Below are 12,863 nucleotides of genomic sequence, written 5' to 3'. Positions count from 1 at the left end.
GTCCAGGAGTGGGACTTCGTGCACGGGGTAAGTATAAGCGTCTCCACCGCGGGGTCGGCAAGGCTCTGCCCCGGCACGGGGGGAGACAGGTCCTCTTTAAATACTACTGGCTTCAGAGAGGTCATAGTGGAACTTTACAATACATTTAAAACCATGTGAATAGCTAAACCCTAAGGAACATAATATTATTCATTTATTTTTATTACTTTTTTTTCCCCCTTTTGAATATTGTGTGGGGATCGACACCTCCTGCCATCATGAACTGTCTCACAAGTTAGAAACATTTGCAGTCCCCTTAAGGCCCTTATTCGGCTGGTATTTGTATTCGTATCCGTATTTGGCTGGTAATCATCCCGTGTAATAGAAGGCAACGATCAGCTGACAAGAACGATGTTGAAAGACAAACGACTATGATAGCAGCGATCTGCTATGGGCTGCCTGGACGATCTAGCGATCACCCTGGCAGCCCCCTGCACCTCCCCACGGCCCCCATGCATTAACCCGCTCGCTGCCAACGCAAGCAATAGCGGAGGCAGCAAGCAGGGAACAAGGAGCAAACGAGCACTGACAGCGCTCGTTTACTCCTCACAGTCGACCAGTGTAATAGGGGCTTTATCTAAATATAAGCCCAATCAACAGAGAAAACAACTGCTATCAGTTGAATCAAGCAGCCAGCCGGGCAAGAGTGGGGAGGGGATTTGGAGGCATTTTAAAATGTTGGAATTCATTGAGAAGGGGAATAAAAACTCCTCCATACTAGTAATAGTAGAGTGGAGGCTGGGGCAGTACCCAGCTACAGTGGAAATACCTGTGGCCAAGGCCATTGGGGAGTATGGTCCCAACAGGTTAGGTGCTTGCGACTGGGACTTTTAAACTAGTGTACAAGCCAGGCGCCAGGTCAATGACACCACTGAGTCACAAAATGACTGACCCAGAGAACCCCAAAACTAGACTAAATTAGCAATAGAAGCCAAGTAAAGTTTAGAAGGGCTAGGCAGACCAAGTTTATTTAATACATTAAAAAAAACCTGGAAAATCCCTTTAAACTATTTATTTTGAAGCTAGCTAGGTTTGTACAGTATGTACTAAATACCTGTAATATACCAGGTTCTGCCAATGTGTCAGGTATCAGTTGATGTACATTTAAAAGCACTTACCTTTGTCTGAATTCTTGGAAGATAATTCTGTTTGGAAAGCCCTGTCTACAGATACGGATCCCTTCTAGGACTCCATTACAACGTAACTGGTCAAGCACTAAGTGAGGCTCCAGTTTTCCAGCCTAAAGAATATAAATATTAGTGGCTATATTTACAGAAGCTAACACAGTGCAAATCTTACCACTATATATTGCATTACATTTCCCTATTCATTTGGGTGACATGTTTTTTGTTTTTTTTTAACTCGTTTTATTAAAGTAATGCACTCCAGTTATTTATATTATAAAAGTGATTGTTATCTGTCTGTGCATCCTCAATCAACATCTGAATGCCTCAACCAATTGACTCCAGATTTGCCATGCTGGTAAACCAGGTGTCCAGGAAGGTTTATGTAAAGGTCTAACTTTGCTGGATGTACACAACACTTGCTACTTGTGGTTCTTTGTTATAAGCCATTATCACAGCCTATGGTCTATAGGCATCCAAATGCCTGAACAGCTTGGGCGACATTAATCACACTGTCTATTTGTTTCCCACAGCAACCAATCACAGTTCAGCTTTCATTTTACCAGTGCAATGTAAGAAATGAAATCTGAGCACTGAATGGCCACAACATTGTGACATAAGTACACGTAAGGCTTTTTCTTCATATTTTCTCTTATATTCGCTTGTACTACTATTTCAGCATAGTGGCACATTAAAGTCTATGGAGTATATATATACAATGTGTACACAGACTGAGATTTTTTTATAAACTTTAATGTAGCACAGAATTCAAATACGCCCGCATTTTTTGGGTGTGTGGGAAAGGCTCATTTCATACACGGTACTAATAGAAAAAAAAAAGTCAATTCAAAAACTGGGATGCAAATCACCCCATAATGAATAGAGGGCTCCCTGTGCCTGGACTCCATTCATTCTCAGGATGATGTGTAATCAGCTTGTTACAAGCTGAGATAGGAATATCCCTGTAATACAGTAAGGGCCAGTTCACATAGAGTTAGAGAGGTGGAATTCCCGCTAGACTCAGTGTAATACAGGCTTTCTATGGGAGGGCTTGCGCACCTTTTCTCTCCGTGTCTATCTGCTCAAAAGAATTGACATTGAGTCTGGCTGGAATTCAGCGGCGGAGAGTTCCGTCACGGAATTCCACCTCTTTTTCTCTGTGTGAACTGGCCCATATAGGGGAAGCAGGTTATTTGGCTATGAATGCAAGCAATTTACTTGACTGACTTCCTTACTGAAAATAAGATCGCTGGGCAAAAAATATCTTGGATTTTGACCATTTTACTATATAACAATTTCAAATATAGTAATTGTATCCCTAACAAGTGAGTTCTATGATCAGAAGGGTTGGGCTTATGCAATTAAATAAACAGCAGCTCCCCCTCCCTAGCTGTGTTGAAGGTGGTGGCCACTGTTAAATACGATGTGTTTTACAATGAACAATATCTTGGTATAATATAATATAAGTCATATATATACTACCAAAATCACCATAATAGCACAACACTATTCACTGTACAAAGAAATTGTAATACTGACATTATAATATCATATTCTATTCACTGTATTCTAGGGAGACGTGTACATAAGCAACACAGCAAAATCTATATTGAGAAACATTACATAGCGAAGATGAGCTATATTTGTTATGGTCATATATGTGCAGACACACACACTCAATTATAATAAACACCCCCACACATGACATTGACAGTGAGTCATGAACCCTATATAAAAGGTAGTCACCAAGATGGAGGGGGTTGGATCAGGGCTGAGCCCTATGTCACAAGAAAAGAGGATCCAGGGCCTTCAAGGAGCATGGGGAATCCATGATGGAAGCGTCAAGGAAGGAGCGTCATCCAGGATGCTTGAGTGAAGCAACAGCTGCTTGAGGCCCGTGAGGATTTGCAAATAGACCATTCACTTCATATGAACTATGGACACTAGACACTAAGGACTGTAAGACATTTCTCAGATTTTCATTTCTATTCACTTCTGTAACTTTCATTACTTTTGAAGAAGAAGCAATAAATCTCCATTTTATAAAGAAACCCCTCTGATGTCATCCTACTGTGGCGAGCCATAAATTACAGGTTACAGATTTCTCAGTGTATAGCATTAGTAAGTGTACTCAATGTATATACTGACAGCAGCTCCCTGTGTGCCTCATAGAACTAAAATCAGACTCCCCTCCTCCAGGCTGTACTAACCTGCTCTGTGGTAGGTCTGTCCATAAGATGGCCGACATGGAAGAGCATGTGACCATGCCCCGCCCCCTGTGTCCTCCATGGGTATATTCACGTTCAGTGGTGGACACTGGGGGAGGGGCATGGTCATATGCTCCTCCATGTCAGCCATCTTATGGAGAGAAACACCACAGAGCAGGACAGCCCAGGACAGAGAGGACAAGCAACCATAAACATAAATACCTTTAGGCTATGTTCACACAATGTCTTTTTATGCAAAATAAGGACTGTTGTTTTTCAAATAACAGCTGCTCTTTTACAATGATGACCAACTATAATGTTCATGAACATTATTTATAGCTGCCATTATCAAACAACAGCCGTTATTTTGCCTATAAAAGACATTGTGTAAACATAGCCATAAGGTGTCTCAAAAAGGATCAGGATCTACAGTGGGGTCATGATCTGCAACTAGAGGAATCCCGGCACTCACAGTTAGATAAGGCTTCTTTTATTAAAGTGGTTAAAGCAGGTACATGAGAGAGGACGCGTTTCGGCCTATAGCCTTCATCAGTAACAGTCTACAGTTTAAGGGTAAAGATCACAGGATTATGATTAGAAATGTCACAGGGAACATCAGTCTCTACACACACAACTAAGGGCCCTATTATACCAAAAGATGTCTGACAGATTATCTGCCCGATTTTTTCAGCCAAAGTCAGGAACGGACTATAAACAGAGAACAGGTCGTAAAGATAAGACTGAGATTTTTCCTCTTTTCAAATCCATTCCTGGCTTAGGGCCCTATTCCACAGGAGCCCGGTGGAATAGAGAGAACGATCGCTCAGTGGAATAAAGAGAACAATCCGCCGATGATCGCGTCATCGGATGATTGTTCATTTAGGTTCAGACCTAAAATCGTTGTTCGCCACCAGCGCATCGCTACGGTTGAATAGCGGTGCGCGGCGGCAACCGACGATTTTTAGCAGAACCATACATTACCTGTCCGGGCTGCAGGTCTTCTTCTCCCGGTCCCTTGCGGCAGCATCGGCTTCGGAGCGGGGCTGTCTGAACTTACAGACCGCTCAGCCAATCACTGTCCGGAAACGCCGCGGACAGTGATTGGCTGAGCGGTCTGTCAGTTCAGACAGCTCCGCTCTGAAGCCGATGCTACCGTGCGGGATCGGGAGAAGAAGACCTGGAGCCCGTATAGGTAATGTATGAAAGAAGGGCTGTAAGGACATCGGTAACGATGTCTCTGCAGCCCTTGTTTCACGATCATCGGGGCCGTGGAATAGGCCCAGTAAACGAGCGCCGATCGAGCACATCGGCGCTTGTTTACATCATTGCTCAGCCCGTGGAATAGGGCCCTTAGGCTGAAAAAATCTGTAAAATAATCTGTCAGACATCATTTATTGTAATAGGGCCTGAAGTCAAGGGCCTGTTTCTCCCCCACCACAACAACCTAAGAGATACCAGCCTCTTGAGCCCCAATGTGACTTCCAGGTCTGGCACTGCGTCGGGAGCCCCTTCAGTTCCTGCCACGGGCTGGGAATACTCTCCCAGAGAGGGCTCTGAGAAATCCCTTTGTTCAGTGGGACCAACATCTGGAGGGGATTTCCTCCCCCTCCGTCAAAGATTGACGCTGGCTCATCTGTAGGTTCGTGGAGGTTAGTTGGCCCAGCGCCACAAGGCTGTGGAGTGTAGCAGCTGGATGGGAGCAGAGAGGCTTCCAACGTATTACAGTGCGCGGGTGAAAGGTTTCTGGCCCCACCTCGGCAGTCATGGCCTGGCTTCTGATGTCCATCTCCCCTCTTCACAGAGCAGGACAGCAGGAAGCTGCTAAAGAGCTGCAACAGATACCAGTGGAGAGAAAGCAGAGCCATTGCAGCAAAGGGCAACAGAGAGCTGCTGAAGATCTATTCCAAGATCTGGTGGACAAGGGGGCCAATCAACATCTAACTTCAGGCATGGCTGCTGCTGGGGCCACAGCACCCAGGCAGCTAGGTGAGACTCAGCATATGTCGAGTTTGTCTGTTGTTCCTTTTGTCGGTATGCAGGGTTGGGGTGGGGGGCACAGGCGGAGGCTGTTTGGAGTTAGCCCAGTTGTTGTAGCGATTGTGGAACCTAGTGGCGGGTCTAGGGCAGGGAGCCCAGTGAAGCACGGAAAACCAGTCACAGCAGAGGCAAGGGGGTCCAGTTTTGGAAGTCGTGGGGCAAGGGTATAGTGTGCTGCAGGTCCATTGAAGAGTGCTGGTAAGGCTAGGTTCACACTGTGTTTTCAGCATCCGTTTAACGCATCCGTTTTTTGCAAAAAAACGCATGAAAAACGGATTGCAAAAAACGGATTCATTTGTGTGCATCCGTTTTTCCATTGACTTCCATTATAAAAAAAAAACGGATCCGTTTTTTTTGACGGACCAAAACGGACAAAAAAACGTTGCTGACCCTATTTTTCTGGACGGTAAAAAAAACGGATCCGTTAAACGGATGCTGAAAACGCAGTGTGAACCTAGCCTAACATGGGGTCTAGGGTCTCAGTTTTAGTGCAGATTCAGGAGCAAGAAAAGACGTCAGGAGGGGGATGGCAAGTTTATACAGTTAGGGGATGCAGCTGGGGGAACATTTGTGCTTTGAGGGGCTCCTCGGAGCACATATGAAACTAGAGGTTAGAGAACAAATTTTCTGTGAGGAGTATGTGAATTTTTTTTGTTGCCCCTTGAGAAGTTTCATTTGGGGATCAACTGTCTGAGGATAAAATGGATAAGAAGAGGCAGTGTTATCAGCTGACACCCAGCACCTTAACTAATGCCCCTATTCCACGAGTCGTTGCATTGCATTAGGTTAATTTTTACGGTCGGTATACTCTTTTGGTTAAGGTTTATGTGGAGTCCGTTTAGCAGGTGGCATGACGGAGGGGCCGGTAACTGCACCTAATTTTTTGGGTTTATGTATTGACACAGAGCATTTGAAATTGAGCTTGCATAAGGACAAGTTGTTGGATTTGTGGACTGTGGTGGGCAGGGCAAGGCGTTTGCGGAAGATTTAGTTGCAGGAGTTGCAATTGTTGTTGGACTAGCTAAATTTTGTGTTTCGCATTATGCCCATGGGTCGTATTATTTGACCATCTGGGGGGACAGGTTCAGGTATTAAAAAAAGTGTGTTTTTATTGTGACAACATATGTGATATTGAGATCACACATTTATCTGCTTTTTCCTTTCTTAGTTGTGCAGTTGCTTTAACAGTTGGCGTTGCAGTGTTTGTCACTAAATGCATGGATTACTGCTGTTCATGTGCCGGGGGTTTATAAACATGATTGCTGGGTTTGTGGGACAGTGGGATTGTTTTTGGTAGCGGGCCCGGGGGCGAACGATGAGGGATATCCATTTCCGGAGGAACTATGGACTCTTCCCTTCAAGCAGCGGGAGGGTTGACACATGACTTGGTAACCTCTGGTACTTGGGTGGCTTATGAGGCAGCATGGGGTTAATGATCTTGCTGGTAAGTGGTCAGGCATGAGGAGGTTGGGTTTCTGTTAATAGTGGGTCATTGTACGGAAGAGAGTTGGTCAGTTCTTCGGTTGAACAGGTTTCGTTTGAGTGCAGGTTGAGGAGTTGTCCTGATTGAGTTTGTGAATTTGTGTCATTATAGTTTTTGAAGCTGTTGGGGGTATAGATGGAGTTTGTTGAGACTGTGGGGAGGCCCGGTCATTTAGAACATCATTCTGCTTTGTGTTTTTGGGGGCCTTCTGGCTGGGTGTCGGTTGGCATGTTGTGGGAAAATGTGGATGTGTACTTGGATAAGGTGAAGCTCAGGATTTGCCATTCTAAAACTGATCAAACTCACTAAAGTCTTGAGTGGCCGGTGTAACATGTTGATCTTTACGTTTCCACGCTTCACGTTCTTGTCTGTGTTTCGACAAGGTTTAGACCGGTTGTGTTTGGGAGGCACAAAATTATAGTGGGCATTCATTCCGGATTGGGGTGGCTACAGAGGCAGTGAGATGGTTTGGGTGAGAAGGTTAAAAAGATCGGAAAATGGGGATCTGTTCATTTTTTTGTTCCTAAATTCGCCCAAAAAAGCTGTAGGGAACAGGTAGTTAGGGTGCAGGGGAGTGTTTGGATGGAATTTTGCTGCTTATTATCAATTGTGTTTTGTTGTTAGCTTATTTTAGGTGCTGGTCTACTTTTGGTGTGGATTCTGGGCAACTCGTTTATATTTTGGGGTGAATTGAGAAGGCGGTCTGACCTGATAGATGGCAACTGAAATTTTCCCGCAGTGAGGTGGTGGTCCAGTAGCTGGGTAAACGGGGAATGACATGGTGAAAGGTGCTGCTGAAATTTCATTTTTTTTTTTAGATTGGACAGAGCACCTGACATCTTGGTGGTGCACATGTGCGGCAACGAATTAAGAAATCACTCCCTTCGTACAGTGATGTTGGACATGAAATTTAATATTCATTAAGGCTGTGTTTTTTTTTTTCAAAGGTGGTGACTGTGTAGTCAGATATTGTGCCGCGGAAGAAACTAGGTCAGTTAAGAGGATCAACAAGGCATGGATGAAGGTCAAAAGGGCCATGGTACATTTCATGTCTGGGAATAGGGCAGTGTCGGTACAGCATACAGAGGTAGAAGCAGGTGTGGGTGCCTTCTGATGTGGGGATCGTATTCATTTGAATGCTCTGGGAATCGACTTGTGGCCCTTTGGGTGTGGAGGGAAGCCAATGCCTAAGGGATCAGGCATTTGCATGGATGGCGGCGTGGGTCCTCAAGGTTGGATGGCAGTGGATTGGTCGAGGAAGTGGAGGGAGGGAACCCAGTGGGTCCTGGACTCCCACAGGAGTGACAATGGGATCAGACAGTAGCTGGTGGTTGCATGCTATGAATGGGATTTAGAAGGGGAAACACAGGTGACTGTTAGGTGCCTCTGAGTCAGGCAGCTGTTCTGCAGGAGGTAAACACCTGTGTGCGAGTAGTTATGTAAAAAATGTCTGTTTTGAGGCCTTGAGGACTACCTAGTCAGTTGAAATGTTTACAAGGGTTGGTGAAAGACATTGTGTGGAGGTCTGGTTTATACTGGAAATTGTTAAATGTTATTTTATTAATAAATGGCTGCTGTGATCATTAACCCCTTCAAGTCAGTAATACGTAGATATAAGTTCCTACTGCACATACCCCATGAGTAGGAATGTATATCTATGTTCCTGACTTCAGGGGCTGACGTGTAAGAGACCGCTGCAGTAAGAGCGGTCCCCCGCACATCAGTGTCCCGGGTGCTGAGGATAATGAGAGGCAGCTGCCTCTCATTAACTACTTAAATGTTGCGATCTATAGCAATCGCGGCGTTTAAGATACTCAGTGACAGGACAAGCTCCTGTCACTAAATGATTGGGACTCCCACAGCCATGCTGTACCGATGGGCGGGGTTAAGTCACTTACCTCCATCCTGTTGGATCGGTGTTCTATGCATAGATTCTGCTCACAGGTAGATTCTATGCATAGATCGCAACACTGATCTATGCTATGGCATAGCTTAGACTAGTACATGCAATCTAATGATTGCATGTTTTACAGTGCGAAAAAAAAAAGTGTTAACTGCTAGCATGCAAAATTGTCCGATCTACTAAAATCTAACATTATAATCCTATATTACCACCAGCCTCCCCAGGCATCCACTATTATATATCCTACAAAGAATGGGCTATACACCAGTATAATCACAATCTCAAAAGTCTTTATTAAATAACTCTAGTTTTAAAAGCTATAAATGCAGAGCAGAATAAAAATGATCCTTCACACAGGATGGCAATACACAAAAACATTCAGTAATGGAGGACAATTGGCTGCAGCACAATGTAAACAATGTAAACATAAGTCCACAGTGGGTACAATAACCTGACCACATAAGTCAAATAACGTGCTGCCTCTATAAGGTGCTACCAATCTCCATACTCCCTCTAGATCCTAAAGTGCCTGTGCCGATAAAATCTCATATGAGTAAAACAGAATCCAGAAATCAAAAACTGTGATATTACCTGTACTGCTGTGTGTACAGCAGTACAGGTAATATCACAGTTTTTGATTTCTGGATTCTGTTTTACTCATATGAGATTTTATCGGTACAGGCACTTTAGGATCTAGAGGGAGTATGGAGATTGGTAGCACCTTATAGAGGCAGCAGGTTATTTGACTTATGTGGTCAGGTTATTGTACCCACTGTGGACTTATGTTTACATTGTTTACATTGTGCTGCAGCCAATTGTCCTCCATTACTGAATGTTTTTGTGTATTGCCATCCTGTGTGAAGGATCATTTTTATTCTGCTCTGCATATATAGCTTTTAAAACTTGAGTTATTTAATAGAGACTTTTGAGATTGTGATTATACTGGTGTATAGCCCATTCTTTGTAGGATATATAAAATCTAACATTATTGTCTCCAAGCGATGAACGGAGTGAACGGAAAAATAAACAAAGATTTCTGATTTTTTTAAATTATATATAAAAAAAATTTTGAAAAAGGGATCAAAAATTTTCTTAAACACCAATACGATATTAATAAAAACTAGAGATCATGGCGAAAAAATACTTGAACCATGCTGTCAGGGAGCTAACCTCTTCAATACTTCAATGGGGGTGCTCCCTCTGTTTACTTAAAAAACACATATACAATACCCAAAAACAGAGTAAAGAAAAAATAGGTGCAAGACATTTAACTTTTATTCAATAGTAATTCATCAGGTACAAATAACAAAAAAGCTGGACAAAAAACATCTAAAAACACTTAAAAACCCATGAAGGGCAAAATATACAAAGAAGCGGACATGATAAGCTGACTTCCAGACCAGAGAGCTACTCCTATGCTGTTCCACGGTCAAAAATAGGACAAATATAACGGCTAGCTATTGAAAAATATTGCACATCCTAATTTGTCCTCTATAACGTGCACGTACAAAAAAAAATGTATAAATCCATAATTAATAAGAATATCACGCACAAATGAAAAATTTTAACATACACACACAAATATATATATATATATATATATATATATATATATATATATATACACACCAACAAATAAAGTGCTTGTGCCTAATATATCCAAGTTCTAAATAGGATGAATGAAAATATCTACTTAAACACCAATACTATCACTAGTGCACAGAATGCTATCACAAAAAATACGAAACAGGAAGAAATAAATGGCAAAAAGTTTTTGGAGTGACGATACGTGTAGGGTTTGATCCGGAGTAGCCAACAGGGTCCTGGGTCCATATTTTCATTATGTGATATCTTTGACATTGCTTTTTGCCATAGATTTTTTTCCTGTTTCGTATTTTTTGTGAAAGCATTCGGTGCACTATTGGTGATTAAGTAGATTTTTTCATTCATCCTATTTAGAACTGGGATATATTAGGCACAAGCACTATTTGTTGATATATATGTATATATATATATATATATATATATATATATATATATATATATATGAATTTTCCATTTGTGTGTGATATTCTTATCAATTATGGATTTATACAAATTAGTTTTTTTGCATGTGCAATATTTTTTAATAGCTATTTGTTATATTTTGCCTATTTTTTACCCTGGAACAGCATAGGAGTAGCTCTCTGGTCTGGAAGTCAGCTTATCATGTCCGCTTCTTTGTATATTTTGCCCTTTATAGTTTTTAAGTGTTTTTACATATTTTTTGCCCAGCTTTTTTGTTATTTGTACATAATGAATTACTATTGAATAAAACGTAAAATGTCTTTTTGTAAAATCTTGTGGATGCACCTTTTTTTGGTTAACTCTGTTTTTGGGTTTTGTATACATGACGCAAAAAATGACACCTCAACCAGCCTTGTAGGTGGAAAAATAAAAGTGCTATGGCTCTTAGAAGGCGGGGAGGAACATTGCATTAATCTGACCCAGACATCCGAGCATCAATGGGCTCGGTTTTGAAGGGGTTAAATCCATTCATTTGTGTCTGTGTTATTGGGGTTACCAGGGGGAGAAGGGGACTGTGCCTAAAGTATCTTATGGAATTTAGTCATGCTTGATCGAAAATAAACTACAAACCATTTTGATACTTTAGTTGTCTGTGTCTATAATTTGGACACCCTCATCATATGAAATGAGTTTTAATGCACAACGCATGTAATAGGAGTAATAGGTCTTTAAGTAGCTTATATTGGCACTGGGTAATATAAACTGCCATCTGCGAATATGTGAAAGACACACATATAAAAGCACATATGTAGATGCTCTTACCCTCTTTTCATGATTAGGGATTATACAGCGGACAAAGTTGGGATTGGTGTTCCTTAGTGTAGACATAAGCTTAGACAAAGATTCTTTATAAAGTTGCCCAACTGTGCGGAACATTCCTTTCTTGGTCTTGTATGAGGAGCCAAATCCAGACATCTCAGCCATTCCACTCATTTGGTCCAGACCAACAATTCTATCCACTGAGAACACAGTAAGTGTGATGAATAAGATTTGGATATGACAAGTAAAATAATTCATACATTTCTACTGTAGTGTATGTGCAAATGCAATTACCTAACAATAAAAAGACAAAGCACATCAAGTGGAAAATGTGTGAGCTAAGGCCCCCTTCACACGTCAGGAAAATTTGTCCGGATTTCTTCAGAAAATAGGTCAGGAAACTACAGGCCAGAAACCTGACCTATTTTCGCATGGAATTCTGTCACGGATTCCCCCATAGAAGGAATTCCAGTGTCCAGAATTTTTTTTCTGAATATAAATACTGATTACTGTAAGAAAAATCCTGATGGTTTCCTGAGGTCTCCTGAAGGCTTCCTGATCAGGATTTTCTGACAGTAAAACTGACATGGACATATAAAAGGGGCCTATACAAACATTATACAATGGTCACACAATGGTGTTTTTAACCAATAAAGTTTAGTCAGCTCTGAAGTTCAGATCCTTCTGATGAAGGACTGCCTAAACACAAGTTGATTTGCAAGATTTGCAAGTATATTTATTTGGATGCTATGATGTTTTGATTGATCTCTCTTTTTATATACTGCCTCTGATCTGCTCGTACATCTATGCACTTACCACTTTAACTTTGTTTCAGTAAGTCTGTGAGCAATATATAAAGTGGGGAAAATAAGTATTTGATACACTGCCATGATACAGAAAAACTAACAGAGCTAGAATTCTTGCTGGTTGGCAGGTGATCAAACACTTATTTCATGCAATAAAATGTAAATTTATTATTTAAAAATCATACAAAGTAATTTTCTGGATTTATTTATTTTTTTAATAGATTTGGTCTTTCACAGTGGAAGTGTACCTGGAAGTCTCCATTCTTTTTAGGTGGCAAAACTTAGCAGTATATCAAATACTAATTTTCCCTACTGCATGTGATACATACATACAAATACTTGTTTGTATACTTACTCATTATAGCTATTCATCTGTGATTCTCCCCTGCTGCTGGGTTGTTCTGCCTCCAAGTTTATAATCATTAATAATGTATTAAT

The 12,863-nt window shown here is 41.6% G+C and overlaps 1 protein-coding gene across 2 annotated transcripts in view; it reads right to left on the bottom strand.

Annotated features, from left to right (window-relative positions):
* The window catches only part of LOC138769942 (myosin-10-like), a 273,325-nt gene that overhangs the window by 101,003 nt on the left and 159,459 nt on the right, over nucleotides 1-12,863 (bottom strand). For both annotated transcript variants that reach the window (XM_069948702.1, XM_069948701.1), the window contains exons 17-18: nucleotides 11,623-11,819; nucleotides 1,158-1,279 (exon numbers count right to left, since the gene is read on the bottom strand). In XM_069948702.1, coding sequence (XP_069804803.1) covers nucleotides 1,158-1,279; nucleotides 11,623-11,819 — 319 coding nt within the window. The remainder of the gene's footprint in view (nucleotides 1-1,157; nucleotides 1,280-11,622; nucleotides 11,820-12,863) is intronic.

This window comes from Dendropsophus ebraccatus, chromosome 12 (genome assembly GCF_027789765.1).
Source record: "Dendropsophus ebraccatus isolate aDenEbr1 chromosome 12, aDenEbr1.pat, whole genome shotgun sequence".
NCBI lineage: Eukaryota > Metazoa > Chordata > Amphibia > Anura > Hylidae > Dendropsophus > Dendropsophus ebraccatus.
Note: the sequence above shows the minus strand (reverse complement) of the source record. Positions and strands in the feature narration are given on the sequence as shown.